This window comes from Alternaria ventricosa (assembly GCF_023758065.1).
Source record: "Alternaria ventricosa strain BMP 2768 chromosome Unknown scaffold_22, whole genome shotgun sequence".
Lineage (NCBI taxonomy): Eukaryota > Fungi > Ascomycota > Dothideomycetes > Pleosporales > Pleosporaceae > Alternaria > Alternaria ventricosa.
In genome coordinates, this window is record NW_026055702.1 from 291589 (window position 1) to 309513 (window position 17925).

Below are 17925 nucleotides of genomic sequence, written 5' to 3' on the forward strand. Positions count from 1 at the left end.
GACGCGACGCGCTGTCAAACCCTGGCAGCCAAGGTTCCGAGACTTGGAGGGCGCCAATGCGTAATAGCGCTGGAGAGCGCATCATAAATTGGATGCGCCATACTCGATCTGGTGGCGTCCATGCATAAGACGGCGATTCTTGGTGGTGCTTGCTCCAGCTTGCGTCGAAAGGCGATGAAAGGATGGTATGACATCACTCCCCTAGCGTCGCGTGGAGGACGCGACATCTGGATCTCGGCACCTCCGCGTCCGCCTTCATCGCGTTGGGTGCTTGGCAGGTACCACTGCTGCACATCACCCCGCAAAGCGATGCGAGCCGTCTTTTCTTTTGGGCCAGATGCAGCTTTTCCTTCTATTCGCACCGTGGAAGTTGCTCTTTGAAAAGGAATATCGATGGAGGCATAGCATGAAGCGGTGCATTGACGTCACGTCGAAAACCGGATGGCCATCAACACCAACGCCGTTGAAACACGTTCCGGCCATCGAGTGTGCCGCTTAGCCGAAAGGCCCGAACCATACATTCGGTATACTTACCTGGAACAACTCTCCAGGGACAGTAAAAACGACATTCGCACCATTTGACAGGAAGCTTTTCTATCCCCTATGAGTTCGATTTCCGGATAAAACCCGTATAGATCTATCCGGCGCGGACCGACCTCGGCAGCCGTTCAGGGTCACATGACGCAGCTGTTCGACCGTCACGTGAGACATTCTTCGTCCCCGGGGCCGCATTGGACCATCGTCGAACGCTCCGGGTCCTGTTGTCTTCTCGTCGTTACTTTGCGATAACATCGACATGCTACGGCATCGTCTGACAGTGCAGAAGTTGCCCAGACAGCCACAGCCAAGCAGCAATGGAACCGCCGGCCCTTGAGCCGCTTTACATAAGCAAGCCCCGCAAGTAATAGGCGTCGTATTCTCCGTATTGAGTTTGATAGGAGAGATGAAGCTCGCCAAGTGAAGCCGAGCACTTACGCGGGACGACGAATAAAACCAGACTCATCTGCCACTACACCAGATGTCCTGAGCGCCAGCAACAGCCCACCATGGCAACATCAACAGCAAACGTCGGCCGTCCAAACAACAATGCGCTACTGGCGCTGATGGCCGTTTTGGCCGCGCTCGGGTTCTATACAATGCGCATTACGACCGCGCTGAACGATGTTCCTGTGGGCTTTCTAGAAACAGCAGCATCGGGCGTTTTCCCAAACGGTGTGCTTCTCAAGAAGAACTACACTGGCATCTATCTGGTGGACGAGGGTCTGTCTTTCCTGGTTGCTGCCTTCCTAGCCGGCCCGATGCGATGGAACGAGCCATATTATTGGCAACAACTTTATTTCCTCATCCAAATCACGGCCCTTGTCACGATCAACAATGTGGAGGCGTATCGGCAGCGAAACCAGAATAGCTGGCTGAAATAGTAAGTCTGCAAATGAAGGATTTAGCGGAACCGGATGTAGCTGACATTATGTAGTATTTCTATCTGGGCCTTCGTCTATCAGAATGTTGGAGCAGCATGCATCGTCACTATCTGGTGGCTAGTCCTCCATCGCGTCTCTCAGCCCAAAGCCTACTTTGAGAGCGGACGCACTGTCCCGTTGCCTTACGCGCGCGTGATCCTACCGGGCGTTTTCCTATTCTACGTCGTGCCTACGGTCGCATTGTTCCTTCCCGACCAAAGCGCAGACAGGATGCAAAACCTCCTAGCATTCTGGCAAATCACACCCATCCTTACCGGCATCCCCATGTGGCTCGTCTCCCTCTCCGGTACCTCGACAACCGTTACCGCGAGCAACAGGAATGCGGATGTTCGACATCTCAAAGTTCTCTACGCTCTCCTTTTCGTTCTTTGTGTGGCAACTCATTGGTACGCCATCCGCGGCATTTCCCTATCGACAGACCCCGATGTTACGTACGCCCGCGTCTTCTTGCCCAGTACCTATACCTGGAAGAGGAACGCTGATTGGGGTTTGCTGTTCATCTTCCAGTGGGATTGGCTCATCATCGGACTAATGTACATTATTCCGTCGTGGGCCGCGGTGTGCGATGTGCAGCGGATGCGGAATGGAGAGGCTACGCTCGAAAATATCTTTGAGAGCTTCCTTGTTATTGCGGCCCTGACGGGTGGTGGTGGTCCGGGCGCGACGCTTGCCGCTGTCTGGTTCTGGCGAGAGGCTGCACTGGCGGAGATTGAGATTGCATCGGGGGCGAAGAAGGTGCAGTAATTGTGGAAATCGAAAGGAAGTTGTTAGGAAGATCAGGACGCATTACCGATTGTGGACCACTGGTGACGAAGAGCAGAGTAACCATCAAACCTATAGCTATGGAGAATTCGAACCAGCATCCCAACTACCTGTATTACCTATGCCAATATTGGCTGCTATTATTCGTCTAATGCCTTCCTATCACATCCATAACCCCAAACCCCCCTCCTGCCAATCTCATTGTCCTCAACACCAGTACCTTCTACGATTGTTCGTCTAAGTTCAGCGCTGACAACGCGGCTTCTAGCTCATCCGGGCACTCAAACGCTCCCGTTTGCACCAAGTCCCTCCAGCTTTCAACCCTATCAACGATAGCAAGCAACCGTTCGTCTGACACCTGTACATCTGAAGGGGTTACAGGTGCGACGTCTTGTTGCAGCATGGTGTACAGTTGCTGCAATAGTGATGGATGCTCGTTCCCGTTGTTGGTTTCCTGTATAAAGGCACGAACAAGTCCGTTCACGATCTTTGACACATGGGCTTGTGTCTGGGCTACTTGTGTTGTCGACATACGTGGTAAAATATCTTCAAGTAGCACTTGTGCTATCTCTCCAAGCGCAGTCATGATTCGGCCTATGATTCGAGAGATATCTTCGGGTGAGAATGGTGTAGACATCGCGCTGGTCGATGACATGGTACGTGATAGTTGGTGGTGGCCATGATGAGTCCTTATATATCCGCGTGAAAGCTTTTGTTTGCTTGACTAAGCGATATAAGGAATGAGTGGAAGGTTCTTATGATTAGGTACAAATTCCCTCACACCCTCAGCATGTGATCAGTAGAGTGGGGTCTGCTGGCAGGATAGTAACTAACATCTTTAAAAATAAGGGTACCCACACAGGTGCTTTCGACACCAAACATTGAAGAATTGTTTTCATCGTTGAAAGACCTCATGGTCGTGACAGTAGCGTGGCGTACTTCTCCTTCACGTCTCTTAACAGCGGTGACTGCAGGACCTTCTCCCAGTCGTCATTCAGAACATTCTGCAAAGTGACAACGCCAATATGAACGAGCGACCCAGTATCTTCCTGATCAGACCACGCAATTCTAGTCGGCCAGAATGCAATGTGAACTGCCCAATGCACCACCATCCTCGTTAGCCACGCCTTGCCAAGAACCTCCGTATGCCCACGAGCTGCGATATATGCATTTAAGAACACACCGAGTAGCCCTCTACCGCCTCGAAAGCGATCCAGAAGAAATGCTTCAGCAGCGAATTGACCGACATCCGTTGCGCTGGTGCCACGACGCACCATCTCCCAGTCCACGATGGTCAGCCCAACCGGCTGCAACTCAAGGTCCCGGACGAGGATGTTTCCAGGCCAGAAGTCGCCATGGCATAGGCACTCGTCGTCTGTTGCGAGTAGACTGCCGAATTTTTCGTTGACAAGATCAGCAAGCTGGGGGTCGTGACCGAACTGCGTCAACGCGGTGTGCAGATCGTTATAAGAGTATCGGTATACGTTGACAGCAATGGAATTGTTGTTGCTGTCCTGTTCTTCATGCGCTGAAGCGAGCGAGAAGTTCTTTGCTGATACATGCAGTACAGCGAGCCATCTGGCAAGTTGCTCTCCAATGTACAACATGTCGAGCTTCGGGTCCGTATAAGCGTCCTTCAGGTTACGACGCCCGCCATCCTCGATCTGGAGCAGCTTTTCTGATTGATCGTAGCTCAAAAACCTCGCCGCGTGTACGTTCGAGCTCGTAAGGCTCGTGGGTAGAGGGCTCTTCGTGGAAGACAGTGCTTCTAGAATCCGGACCTCATAATCCATGCGGGCAGGATCGAGTGCAAAGTCCTTGTTGAGTTTCAGGACAGGCTCTGCATGTTTGAAGATGCTTGTGGAGCCGTCGTGCTTTGTGACGCGGAAGACGTAGTTTGCATTGCCTCCTGAGAGGAGCTGCACGCTGGCTGCCGGGAATTGGTTCGCTTCGAGGTATTGCTGAAGACCTTTCTCATCCGTAAGATCGTAGGTATCCATGCTGGTAAGCTGATATCGCTATACTGTGTTGACCGACGTATGTGGTGCGGAGCCTGGAAAACCTGAGAGATGACTGGGAAGCACGATGAGGCAGCCACGGCGCCTTTTGTACATCATCGCTGCACGGTATTCCGATGTTGGCAGTCACTCTGGGAGTGCAAACCTATGAGACCATACGCAGTAGCGACATGATACAAAATGAGTCATTTCGCAAGAGCTGTCCAGTGAAGGGCCTCCTGGGCATCGACGGGCCAGATGCACGAAAGTGGGGAGTTGCGGGCTAGGCCGAGGACGGCCTAGCCTCTGTTCGCCGCAGCTTCCACCCGTGGACCCCTTGAGGCATCCATTTTACCCCGCTTGAGACGATACGTCCATCAAAGTTGCACCCATTGTTACTACAGAAGCGCACAGGGAAGAATATCCGCTATCTCATCTGATCCTGTTTTACTTATTCTGGCTTCTCTTCTTTTGCAGCGCTTGCTTAGATTGTGCATCGTCTTCCACTCACCAGTCGCTCGACCTGCGAGCGCTTCTGCGCGATGGAGGCGCTCTATCCGACGCGTTTATCGAATAGTCAGATGCGCCTGCTACACATAATACCCTCTCAAAACTCCGAGTCCCCGATCTCATGCGAGCTTCGCCAGTACGAGGTTGACGAAAATCCTGCGTATGAAGCACTCTCCTACTGCTGGGGCAACTCAAACGACCGACGTGAGATTCTCTGCAATGGTACAACGCACTTGGTCACTGCGAGCCTCTATTATGCAATTGTGAGGCTGCGGCTGGAAAGCGAGGTGCGGATCGTCTGGGCAGATGCACTGTGCATCGCTCAGTCTGACGATGAGGAGAAGAGTTCGCAGGTCCGTCGCATGGATTCAATCTATCTTCGCGCCAAACGCGTCGTTGTTTGGCTTGGCAACGACGAGGATGAGCACGCCTCAAACGTTAGGCACTTTTTCGAATCTTTGGAGTTGGTCGATGGTGATCCGACGGATTATGATTCCAATTGGCGCTTACCAGACGCAGACGCAGCTTTCGGCGCATCCTTACCATGGCTATCACTGCAAGCCTTTTTTTCTAATCCTTGGTTTCGTCGCATGTGGTGTATACAAGAGTTCAGACTGGCAGCTAATTTGGCATACTACTGGGGAACCGAAGAACTCTCCAGGTATACTGCAGTACGTCTAGCGAGCTGGAAGATGAGGTACAGCCAGTATCGGAGGCCATTTTTCTTTACAATCAAAACAGCGTATGCTTGGAGAATGAACGGTCCATTGTCATCGGATAAATGTCGTCTTCTACAAGCTCTTGGCACTTACAGGCGTTGGCATGCCACGGATCCTCGCGACAAGGTATACGGTATACTTGGGCTGACGGAGCTTGGCGAGGAAAGAGACATCATTCCCATTGACTACGAGAAGTCTGCCACAGATGTCTTCCATGATGTTGCTACTGCCATTATCAGATGGACTAGCGATCTTGCAATTTTTGCCCACGTCCACCATGACTTGGACTATGACGGCCACCAGGAATGCGAGTCTTGGGTTCCTCAATGGGATCAGTGGCAGCCTGTACCATATGATCGGATGATGGGCGGGCTGTCCCCTACGTCCAGCGCATACGGAACATACAAGTTTACTGGGCCGAATGAGAGTATCACACGGCCACGTGGCCGGCAACTGGTGGTATGCGGTTCAGTATGTGCAACTGTTTTTTGCACAATCATAGTGCAAGAAAGTGTTTCAGACCTCAGCTATGTAGGTCGACTTGAAAGTACGAAGCTTATTCTGGATTACCCGGTCGATATACTTCTCGACTACTGGCGGCAGGAGGTATCCGATGAAGCCCCAACGGGCAGCGATCTGAGCCCCGCCATGGTCTCTATGGCAAGAACATTGACTGGAGGACAAGTCAGACATAGCTTTAATTACTATGAAGCGAGCGAAGAAAACGTGACGGAATTTTTACAGAGTTTCTTGGATTGGATCCGACTGTTGTATGTACTTTCCAAACATGTGACAGAAGATGGCACAATCGAGTACGATTTTTGTGAAGCTGGAAGTGGGTGGAAAGTCTTTGGAGCTCTTGTGTCCCGCTTCTTCCATAAATGGGCACTGTTTCGTACCAAGGACGGATCTTATGGCCTCGGACCTGTCTGTCTACGAGAAGGAGATCTTATCGTGGTTTTGGAAGGAGCATACACGCCAGTTGCGCTACGACCACGAGGTGAGAACTATCTTCTTCTAGGCCAGGTGTACAAAGACGAGATCATGAATGGAGAGTTGATCGAAGAGATAGAGAATGGAGTTCGGAAACGACAGCAGTTTTGTCTCGTCTAATCTACGAGGATTCAAGCAAAGATCGCAAAAACAAGGATTACCATCGCCGCCCTCCTCAATGCTTCCGCAAATACAAAACCGCCCACCCCAACAACCTATAAACCACAACAATAACCAGCAAATACCCCACATACTTCCCCGTATGCCCCGTCCCAAACCCATAAACCGCCAGCACCGCCTTCCCATCGACCAAACACTGGTCCTGCAACGCACTCGGATACATACACTGACACCCCCCACTCTCCAACCTCTCACACTCATAACTCCTCTTCCCAAACTCATTCACCATCATGCCCCTAAAGACATACGCCTGATAGTCAATATAATGGAAAACATACCTCCAAAACACATTGAGCGTATCCGGCTGAACCATAAACCCATTCACACACATCCAAAGGCCATTCGCAAACGCCGTCGCCGCCAGCGCAACAACAAAGATGGGTATGAGCGAGGAGAGGAGAACGACCAGAGACTCCGCAGCGAGTAAATCCAAAAACAACCACAGCACCCACATCCAGAAGCCCTCAGCGCCAGGCCGGAAATTGCCTAGCCAGTAACTCACCACGGAGAACAGTATGGTAATGAGAAAGAGGTACGGCACGCCCACGACAAAGTTACTAAGCATAAACGCCGTGGGGCCGTACAGTCCGTTCGCGCGCTCTTTGCTGTAGATGGCGAGGTCTTCGAGGTACGCGGGGATGTAGGCGACGGCCATGAAGGACATGAAGGCGCCGCCGAAGAAGATGGCGTTGGTGAAGGCTTGGATGTTGGATTGAGTTGGGGAGAGACGCAGCCAGACTGTGCCCATCATTATCGCGAGGCCGAGGTACATGGCTATGCGGATGCCGTAGGCGACGATGTCGCGGTGGGATTTTAGGAAGGAGCGGTGGGTTAGGGTTAGGGTGGTGTGGAGGGCGGAAGTGGGGGTGTTGGAGGCGGTTGGAGAGGATGTGATGGGGGTAGATGAAGCTGTTTCGGCGGCGGCACGGATGTTAGCGGTCAGAGATGCTGCGGCGGGGGAGGTAGCCCAGGAGGCGTGGAGGTGGGTGAGGCGTTGCTGGGCGATGGTGCTGTCGTGCGAGAAATCCGTGTTGATGAGGTCGATGACGAATTCGGCTGGGTTCGTGTAGAGTGGCATCTACACAAAGCGTAAACATGTCAGCTCCTTACTCCCTCAATACTGTATGGTGATGGAAAGAAAAACAGAACGTACCTCATACCCCAACCCCTCAAACCACCCCTTCACCCCCTCAACCCCGCCATTAAAAACCACCTTCCCCCCACTCAACAACATCAACTTGTCAAACAGCTTAAACGTCGCCGTCGACGGCTGATGGATACTCGCCACCACCAAAATCTTGTACTTCTTCGCTATATCGCGTACAAACTTGATGACTTCGTAGCTCGCCGCCGAATCCAGGCCACTGGTCGGTTCATCCAAGAAAAGGATTCTGGGGCTTGTGATGAGTTGGCTGGCGACGCTGACGCGCCGTTTCTGGCCGCCGGAGACGCCTTTGCGGATGGGGGTGCCGATTAGGGTGTTGGATTGGGGGGTTAGGCCGAAGGAGGTGAGGAGGGAGGTTATGAGGGTTTTGCGGGAGGAGGCGGATATGGAACTAGGGGAGGTGAGTTAGAATGCTTTGGGATAGGGAGGGGCCATGTCGATTACCTTGGGAGGGCGAGCTGAGCGGCGAAGTAGAGTGTTTCGCGGACGGTGAGGGACCCGATTAGAGCGTCTTCTTGCTCGACGTAGCTGCTTAGTTTGCGGAAGGAGGATAGGGTTGTTGGCGCGCCGTTGACTCGAAGTGTTTGTTGGATGGTGGCTTTGGGTATGGCGGCGCGATGAGCGAGGATGTTGAGGAGAGTCGTTTTCCCGGAGCCACTGTGTGATTCCTGTTAGATAGCTGTTCGCAAGGCTGTGATATTCTGAACGTACCTTGGACCCATCAATGCCATCATCTCTCCAGCTTCGATCATGCCGCTCACGTTGGATAGGAGATCAATTGGCTGTTTAGACGTCCTATCTTTGACTGTGACGGTGATGTTCTCCCAGCTGAAGCTTTTGACTTCATCGTTGGTTAGATGCGCATAGTCAGTGCCTGAAGCAGCCTTCTCAACGTCCTCGGCGGTACTAGCTGAAGACATGACTGAACTCGCGAAACTGATCAATGCTTCGTGATACCTTTGTTTTGGGTGGGAAGCTAAGTGCAGGTACACTTATTGCGCACGAAATCCGTAAGAGCTAGCCAAGTACAATCCAACAAAGAAAGGGCAGCCCGCAAGCATATAACATGCGTCTGACCCCCGATTCACTCACGCCCCAAACCCCGACAACCCACAGCCCGCTGCGAAGACCCCGACGGTCCGATATCACAAACTGTCATCGGCGACAACAATCAATCCAGGTCACCGCAAGGGGTGGCCTGAAATCTGCGATATGCGGCGCCGAGATCTGCCACCGCACATGCATGCACACCTCAGGTAGGAAAGACCCTTACACCATCATCAAGTGAGATCAGCATAATCTTGTGGCTGGAAAGCTGTCTTCCAACGGGTATCTGCACGCCTGTATCGAACGGTTCTAAGCGAGTGTGGATGATGAGCGTGGCGTGCAGAGGCGAGATGGATGGTATGCGGGTAGAGGGTTGGTTATTGGTTCGAATGGGATGTAGGATGGCATGTTTGAGTACTAGACGCCGCATTCGGGGTCTTTTTGGAAGGTCTCCTTGCAGTGCGGTGCGGCGTAGTATCATGCCTACCTACTCCAGTTCTTTCCTATGACAATCGCTTTAGCCAAGCACTCACTTAGGCAGCGTTGCATTTCTTGGAGAACAGCTGTGCAAGCCCGCACACCCATCCTGATAACGAAGCGGTGAAAGCCTTCCACAAAACCATCATACTACATCATGTCAGCAAAACGCGCTGTTCCGCGGCGTAGCTGAAGCCCTATCACTGGGCCAGCCTTATGAGCAGTTCGGCGACGTCGCACGAAGCGGCGTCCGTGCGCGTACAACGTCGCCGAAGATGACAGGGGCGTAGATCTAAGCGACTCAGCGGGCTTGCATGACCCCAGGCGCGTCTTTTTGTATTCGCGCTCCTGATGATTCGACTGGAACGATTTGGAGTGGGTACGGCCCCGGACGCCGTCTTGGCTATGTAGGTATGCTGCTCGCGTTCCCAAAACGTGCTGACATGCTGCATGTCAGATCTATTGCTGTGTGTGGGCTAAAGATAAATGTCATGTTAAATTCGCCACTATAGCTAAGATTATACTACAGCTACAACAGCCTTTCCTGAAAAGAACCATCGCCACGCAACAGAATGGTTCAGAAGAACGAGAACCCACGCATATCTAATACATAAACTCACTAATCTCCAACAACTGCGCATCCAACGCCCTCTTCGCCTGCACACTAGCCTCCCTATTCTCGGCATTCAACTTCTCTTCATACGTCATCTGCAACAACTTCTTGACTTCCTGCTCACCAAACACGTCACCAGGAACCCCGAACCCTTTACCGTAGTCTTTAGCCCGAGCGATAATCGCGTCTGGACCCGCGGTGAAGAGATCGAAGAAGAGGGCTGCGTAGGGCAGAGTGGCGCCGTCTTCGATGTTCTTGAGGTTCTGCTGCAGGACGAGAATGTTGAGTTGCATCAGCGCGCAGCCGTTGGTGTTCATGCGTGTGATTTTGGAGGTGCAGAGGTTGAGGAGGTAGGTGTCCATTAGGGTGGCGAGGCCGCGTGTGATGTGCACGTATGAGGCGGTGGGTATGTAGGTTGATACTTCGGTGTCGAAGGAGACGAGCGTGGCGTTTAGAGCTAGGATGGCGGGGTCGGGGTCGCTGAGTAGAGTGTCGATGTAGATGTTGGGCTGGATGCTTGCGTTGAGCGAGTACAGGATTGTTGATCGTATGGAGAGGTGCAGGGTACGGAGTACGCGCGTGCTGAGGGCTTGGTAGGTTCCTACTACTGCGTCGAAGATACTGCTCGTCGATTAGTAGGATACGGCTTTTATGGATATCGAGTCACTTACGCGGCTGTATCTGCGCTCAATGGGAGGTAAATGTGAGCGCTCTGTGGTCTGGGATCGGCAGAGGAGAGCTGTGTCCACCGTCTATTGTGCCTCTGGCCACTCGACTCAGCGTTGATCGGGTCAGAGGCACGATCACTAATATGCCGAAGTTGGGCGGTCTTGGTGGCCAGCCACTTCATGCTTGTGTACAGCAAACATAAGCTGACGATAGTCTTCTTGTCCTGTATCATGTCCGCTTGATCTAGAGGCTCATCGGCTTCGACTGCTTCGATCAAAAGAGCAACTTCACTTTCGACAGCCTTGTTCAAGCTCTCTTGGTCGGACGAGTCTATTCGCACCAGATGGGCGATGAGGTCTTCCATTGCTTCGGACTCTGACCATACGGCAGGGGCCTTCATCAGACGACCACTTGCTGTAGCCTGTGATCGACTGACGAGGGCTTTATACCAGCCAGTGCACTTCTGGGCGTATGTGTCCATTTGGTTGACGATGAGTTGGGAGAACGCTTGGTCATGAGGAAGGTTATCCAGCATCTTGCAGAAAGCTGTGATGAGTGTGAAAAATTGTGCAGTACCCTGCTGAATTAGCAAGAGTAGCATATGACGAATGGAGAACGTACCTTGAAAATGGGCTTCTTTGAGTGTTTCGACCATTGAGTGTCCTCATTGAAAGAGTCAACCTCGATGAAGGTCTGAGAACATAGCTCGATAAGGGTCTCATCGAGCTGCGGATGGAAGACGTTGACGAGGAAATCGTCCAAGAATGAGGTCAAAGTACTCATGCTAATGTCAGCGTTTGAGGGTACAACCTCCTTCAACCGGTTCAGGAAGTCTAATGATGGTGGTAATAGTATGCCCATGTTGAACACACTAGGCTCAACGAGCAACTTATGTCCAGTCGCACTGCCATCGAGATTGGTAGCTGTGTTGGTATTGACATCCTCTGGTCTCTTTGAGTCAGATACAAGTCCGGGCACAGATGTCTTCAGGATGACCTCAAGATCGTCTCGCTCTTTGGAGAGCTCAGACGCTTTTGTATCCACATCGGATAGCTTGAACATGCGCTTGCTCCGGTCCCGAGGAGCGCGAGAGAATGCGCTGCCGGTATATGCCTGGCCTTGACCGCCTCTGTAAGACGCTTCGCCATCCGTAGCAAGATAGTCGTGAAGCAGTGACCGCATCTAGATTCTGTCAGCCGAGCAGCATGCGCAGTACTGCAGATAACCAACCTCGCTTTGATAGAGCTTCCACAATTCTTTGAAGCCGCGGGTCAACGTCGCACTTGATGCCCCTCGGTTCTCCCGACGGACAATGCCAGCCACAACATCGTGCACAACCCGGTGGCTTTCCGCAATCGCTTCGAACCGTGCATAAAGAGTCCACATCAAGTCGTTCAACAAAGTTGTTCGAACATCCTCGTTTTCTACCTCAGTCTTTGCCTTGCCCTTCTTCTTGGCGGAGTAAGCACGCAGTATGCTCGGGTGCCGTTGCGCGACCTCGTTGTTAGACTTGTCAACAACCTTGAAGAGCTCGACCGGTAGGCGTTGCTCGATGGTGTCTACTGCCATGTCTAGGCGGCTCATCTTGTTCAATGCTTCCATCACCAGCCGTATGTACTGAAATGTGTCTGTTTCGGGGTTGTGGGTGGAGTCATCGGTCATCTAGAAGTGTTAGTGGGGTATGTGTTTGATATTGGAAGACATACTGGTTCAGAAGTATCAAGGCCATCGAGGAAGTAGTAGAGCAACCGACCCCTCGCATCAGTCTGTGCACGCTGAGACAGGTCGCCCTTGACTTGGTTCTGGGCATACTCCTTCCACCTGTCTTCACAGTAGGGCGATTTGAGGTAGAGATGGCTATGGAGTTCTTCGATCAAGATGTCGGTCAGAGACACTTCCTGGTTGCTGAGGTATGTACGCAAGTCTGATAGGGCGCCAATCTTCTCCATCTCAGTCTTCCGTATCATGCGTAGCGCATCCTGTAGGATGTCTACTGCTGTCAAGAAACGCTTCTCCGATATGCGAGCCTCTAGCCGCTCGGGGACGAGCTGCAGTTTCTCAATCGTGTCGAGCATCTGTAGCATCTCATCGTAGTTCTGGGATGTTGTCGCAAACTCTCTGAGCTCTGGCTTGGCGGTAGAGAGGGATGATTTGGCCGCGACAAGCGAGCCTTTGAGGGTCCTGACACGGTGTTGGGAACTTTGCAGGCTGGACTGGATCTGATGGAAGGTACCGATGGAACTGTTGAAACCCTGGTGGTGCTCGTTGACGATGCCTTTGAGCGCATTCTGCAGCTGGTCGTGTGTCTGCTGAAACTGGCCAGCTTGACTTGCCAGACCGAGCGAACTTGAGTCCATGAGCTTCAAGGCGACTTCGATGGGCACGCATTGGTCTTTGGTCATGAAATCCCAATTCTGCCGTATATATTGGAGGACCTCCTCGATTGCCTGGCTGCCTTGTCCGTTGTTTGCGTTCCTGGGGCGGCTCCCATTCTGGCGCTCTCCACTGCGTCGCTTCGCCTGGCTGCGCTCGATACTGGTAGGCCGTGTGACCTGGCGAGGGCTCTCGTCACGCCCTGCAAAACCACCTCCCCCATAGCCGCCCGCCCTGCGCTCTCGGTCGCCGCTGGGCCTCCTCTCCATCTCGTCTTCTTGGGCAAGGCCGCCGTAGCCACCGGGTCGTCGGGGCCGCTCGCGCTCATTGCTCGGTCGGGGTGGGTAGTCGTCCTGCTGCGCGCTCATGCCGCCGTATCCGCCTGGTCTTCGCGCTCGCTCGCCGCTCGGTCGGCCGTCGTAGCTGCCGTCGCCGCCGCCGTATCCATTATATCCTCCTCCGTTGTAGCTGCCGTTACCGTTGGCATAGCCTCCATTGGGTCCCGCCCGCGAGTAGCCCGGATTGCGCGACATGGTGCACTCAGACGTCGCGCAGTGTTGTGTTCCGTGCGTGGCTTATTGGGGCATGCATGGTGCGCAACAGTGAGGATTGCGCGTCATTGGGTGTTCATGTGGTGCATGTGTACTGTTGCGGGGAGCTCGGGGGTGTTGGAGTAGCAGCAGGGATCACCAACGCGAGTCTACTATGAATGCCAGGGCCGAACATGAACACGCAAGTATAATATGATGCAGGGTGAATTATATTGCGATATCTAGCAATTCAAGAATTCATCATGACGACTTGTAGTCATTCAGCAAAAACTCTCATATAAAAGTTGTCTCGCTGCCGTCACGCCTCATACACGCGCCAAGAGATTGATTCCGCACGTTTCGCCGTTCCGCGCTCCCTGGAAGCTCTCACTCGCGATTCTTTATCCAACCACCAACGGAGGCAGCCCTCAGCCTCGCGCCTTTACTTCTCTGCCCTCCCCACCTGCTATGTCGCGCTGATCCCGTCTCGTCCCCGAACCAATCGCGAATCCAATCTCCCCGATCGCGACTTCTCTCCCAGCATGGCTGCAGTTTACGCGAATGGCGCGAATGGCGTGAACGGCGCTGGCAGCATGTTCCCACCGCCGCGCTACTCGGACGTGCCCAGCTCCATCACCATCTCCGTCGCCGATGAGGAGGGAGGCCAGCTCGATGTCGAAATCCCCCTAGACGAGCAGATCCAGGACGACCCGACCGAGCTGTGCGATATTCTAGAGGCCGAGAAGAGCGCGACGTCGACGTGGGTCCAGGTCGCCGTCGCCTATGCGAAGCGCAAGAGGATAGAGACAGCCATAGACGTGCTGCGCCAGGCCACCCAAGTCTTCAACCGCGCGCGCGGCGAAGACAGGCTCAGCATCCTCAACGGCCTCTGCTGGCTGTACCTGCTCAAATGTCGCGAAGCACCGCGCGTTAGGCCTCGTATGTCATCGGAATCTCTCCATGTGTACCATAACTGACACGTCCAGAAAACGCAGATTCAGACGTGAAACTCAAAGAGTACTGGATCCAGTCGGCCACCGGCGTACTCAACGATGCCTCCCGTATCAGCCCCTCGCACCCTCCGCTGTTCCTCGCTCGCGGTGTCCTATACCTTCTCAGGGCCTCACTCCAGGGCCCGGCGACTGCGGCTGGCTCCACTGTCAGCCCCGAGCGCATGGAGACGCTCAAGCAGGCAGCCAAATGTTTCGAGGACGCGCTGAGGGCATCCGGCGGCAGGAACCTCATGGCGAAGATGGGCAAGGCCCGCGTCCACTACTCCATGGGCAAGTGGGCAGAAGCCTTGAAGGGATACCAAAACATCCTCGAGAGCTCTCCGGATCTCCTCGATCCAGATCCACGCATCGGTATCGGCTGCTGTTTCTGGCAACTTGGCCACAAGGACGAGGCAGCGAGCGCCTGGCAGCGATCTCTCGAGCTCAACCCAAGTTCCAAGATCGCCTTGATTCTACTGGGCATCTACAACTTCCAGCAGACCGCCAACCTCTCCACCTCCGACCCCAAGTTCGCCGCACTCATCAAGAAGGCGACTGGTGAATACATTCAGCCCGCCTTGAAGATCGACAACCAGTACCCCCTGAGTTGTGCCACAGTCGGTAGCTACCTTGCCCTGAGGAGAGATGTCGCCAAAACCGAAGACGTAGCGAAACGCGCCATTGAACTCACCGACACCAATGCCATAGCGAGCGATGGTTGGTACCTACGAGCCAAGGTCGCGCATCAACAGGACAACACTTCACTTGCCGCCGAGTACTACCAGAAGTCTGATCAGGCCCGTGGAGGTGAGGAGCGGGGTTTCATACCAGCCAAATTCGGACTGGCCCAGATGAACGTCCTGATGAACAACTATGATGGCGCCAAGTTCCGCCTCGAGAAGATCCTCCAGCAATCGCCCAACGTTGAAGCCCAGACATTACTTGGTACTCTGTTCGCTGAAGACGTTTTTACCGCTCAGAACAACAAGTCCACCGAGGACAAATCCGCTGAGTTGAAAAAGGCATTGAAATATCTCGAGAGCGTACAGAGCGCATGGAAGGATCCCAAGAAGAAGGTCGTCCCTGACCAGTCGGTTCTGCTCAACCTGGCTCGACTTTACGAGACCGATCACCCCGAAAAGAGCTTGAAGTGTCTAGAAGAAGTGGAGCAAATGGAGATTGAAGCCATTCCAGAGGAAGATTATCCAGAGGGCGTCGAGGAAGGTGCTGAACTCACAGCGGCACTTCGCCAACTCCTACCGCCACAACTGCTCAACAACATGGGCTGCTTCCACTTCCAGGCCGAGCGCTACGTGCGAGCTCAAGAACTCTTCCAGGTGGCTCTCAACGCCTGCGTAAATGCCGAGAACCGCGACGACACAATCGACACGGACGCACTCGTTACCTCGATTAGTTTCAACCTTGCCCGAACTTACGAAGCCGAGGGCCAAGCGGAGGAGGCAAAGAAGGTCTACAGCAGTCTGCTTCAGCGACACCCCGATTACGTCGACGCGCGCATTCGTCTTACCTACATTGCCTTGAGGGAGAACCCACAAGACGAGGGACCCAGAGCGATGAAAGATCTCTTCAAAGAGAACGAGGACAATGTTGAGGTGCGAGCCTTGTACGGGTGGTATGTCAACAAGTCGAAGAAGAAGACCTCCAACTTCGCAGCGGACGACGAGCAGCGACTTTACAAACACACCCTGCAGAAGTCTGACAAGCACGATCGCTATTCGCTAATGGGCATGGGCAACATCCATCTTGCTATCGCGCGCGAGATGCCACGAAGTTCGGAACAGGACAAAGAGAAGCGTCGGAAGAGCTACGAACGAGCTGTGGAGTTCTTCGACAAGGTGCTCCAACTCGATCCGAAGAATGCGTATGCTGCTCAGGGTATTGCCATTGCGCTAGTAGAAGACAAGAAGGACTACTCCACAGCCCTGCAGATCTTCTCAAAGGTCAGAGAAACACTCAAGGATCACAGTGTTTTTGTCAACTTGGGACATACGTATTGCGAGATCAAGCAGTATGCGCGAGCAATTGAAAACGTGAGCGCATTCCCCTCCCTACATTGTTAACCTTGCTAACACATCCAAGTACGAAGCAGCCCTGTCTCGGAACAGACACAACGACCCAAAGATCCTGGCTTGCTTAGGACGAACCTGGTACCTTCGAGCCAAGCATGAAAACAGCATCGCCGGATTCCGAACTGCTCTCGACTACTCAAAGCAAGCGCTCGCGGCCGCTCCCGCAGACCTCAACTCTCAGTTCAACGTCGCCTTCGTCCAGTTCCAGATCGCCACCCGCATCTACCAGCTCACCGAACAACAGCGCACGCTCGAAGACGTCGACCAAGCCGTCACAGGTCTCGACGAGGCGATTGAAACACTTGAGAAGCTCACCAAGGAGGAAAACCCGCCCTTCCCACGTGCCGACATTACCGCTCGTGCAAACATGGGTCGCAACACCATGGTCAAGCAGCTCGAGCGTACCCGCGAGAAGCAAGCCGCCTACGAAGGCGAAAACGCAACCAAGCTCGACCAAGCGCGCCGCATCCGCGAAGCCGAAGTGCGCCGCCGCGAGGAAGAAAAGGCACGCGCAGAAGCAGAGGCCCTAGAGAAGAAGCGCAAGTACGCAGAAGAGCAACAGCGCCTCCTCCAGCGCGACCGCGAACTCATGGAGAAGCGCAACGAAGAAGAGCGTCGCCGCATGGAAGAAGACGAAGACAAGGAAGTCCGCAAAGCAGAGCGCAAAGCACGTGGACCCAAGGGCCCGAAGCGCAAGAAGAAGGACGCCGACTCCGACACCGACGGCCTGCCTTCTGACGACGACGAGCCACGCTCAAGGCGCAGACGGACGACAGCCAGTGGCACCGAGGACCTATCCGACGAAGAGCGGCCCCGCGAGAAGAAGAAGAGGAAGCTCGCCCGCAAGAGCGAACCAGTCGGTAAATACAAGTCCGCGGAGTTCATCGACGATGAGAGCGACGAGGATGGTGCCGTGCCCGCTGAAGACGGAGACAAGGCTGATGGCACGGCGGGCAGCGACGACGAAGGTGCCGCAGCTGCTGCGCCTCGTCCCCGCAAAGCCCGCGTCGTCGACGATGAGGATGAAGACGATGACGCTATCGCCGCCCCGAAAGCTAATGGTGACACCGCCATGGACGATGATGAGGATGAGTAGCGTTATCGCTTGTCGTTCCATGGCGAAGGCCAACAGTCTTGGAAAAAGTATCACCATCTGGCGTTCGTTTGAAGTTATCCGTCTAATCCTTTTTTCTTGTTGCCTCTTATTCTTCCTTTCTTCTTAGTTCTTGCATCAGCGCTACGGCGTCTCCGGGGGGAGGCAGACAACGGGGGAATCATATCATCAGCTCCGTTTTATCGTACGGCACTACTAAAATTTGTATACCAC

At 53.7% G+C, this 17925-nt stretch overlaps 5 protein-coding genes across 5 annotated transcripts; 2 read left to right on the plus strand and 3 right to left on the minus strand.

The window, feature by feature from the left end:
• Positions 1 to 1046: 1046 nt before the first annotated feature.
• Positions 1047 to 2225, plus strand: J4E93_009554 (uncharacterized protein; the record flags this gene model as incomplete). The annotated part of the gene is made up of 2 exons (XM_049347444.1): positions 1047 to 1420; positions 1475 to 2225. 2 exons carry the CDS (start codon positions 1047 to 1049, stop codon positions 2223 to 2225), a joined length of 1125 nt encoding a protein of 374 aa, XP_049195450.1.
• A 929-nt stretch (positions 2226 to 3154) lies between these two features.
• Positions 3155 to 4360, minus strand: J4E93_009555 (uncharacterized protein; the record flags this gene model as incomplete). The annotated part of the gene is made up of 2 exons (XM_049347445.1): positions 3155 to 4244; positions 4356 to 4360. The coding sequence occupies 2 exons, from the start codon at positions 4358 to 4360 to the stop codon at positions 3155 to 3157; spliced, it is 1095 nt and encodes a 364-aa protein (XP_049195451.1).
• Positions 4361 to 5541: 1181 nt separating this feature from the next.
• Positions 5542 to 8727, minus strand: J4E93_009556 (uncharacterized protein; the record flags this gene model as incomplete). Its single annotated transcript, XM_049347446.1, has 5 exons — positions 5542 to 5692; positions 6921 to 7720; positions 7796 to 8198; positions 8252 to 8464; positions 8519 to 8727. 5 exons carry the CDS (start codon positions 8725 to 8727, stop codon positions 5542 to 5544), a joined length of 1776 nt encoding a protein of 591 aa, XP_049195452.1.
• A 1207-nt stretch (positions 8728 to 9934) lies between these two features.
• J4E93_009557 (uncharacterized protein) lies at positions 9935 to 13519 on the minus strand (the record flags this gene model as incomplete). The annotated part of the gene is made up of 5 exons (XM_049347447.1): positions 9935 to 10565; positions 10616 to 11190; positions 11235 to 11795; positions 11844 to 12275; positions 12320 to 13519. 5 exons carry the CDS (start codon positions 13517 to 13519, stop codon positions 9935 to 9937), a joined length of 3399 nt encoding a protein of 1132 aa, XP_049195453.1.
• A 539-nt stretch (positions 13520 to 14058) lies between these two features.
• On the plus strand, positions 14059 to 17694 carry J4E93_009558 (uncharacterized protein; the record flags this gene model as incomplete). Its single annotated transcript, XM_049347448.1, has 3 exons — positions 14059 to 14455; positions 14503 to 16559; positions 16609 to 17694. 3 exons carry the CDS (start codon positions 14059 to 14061, stop codon positions 17692 to 17694), a joined length of 3540 nt encoding a protein of 1179 aa, XP_049195454.1.
• Positions 17695 to 17925: the final 231 nt, after the last annotated feature.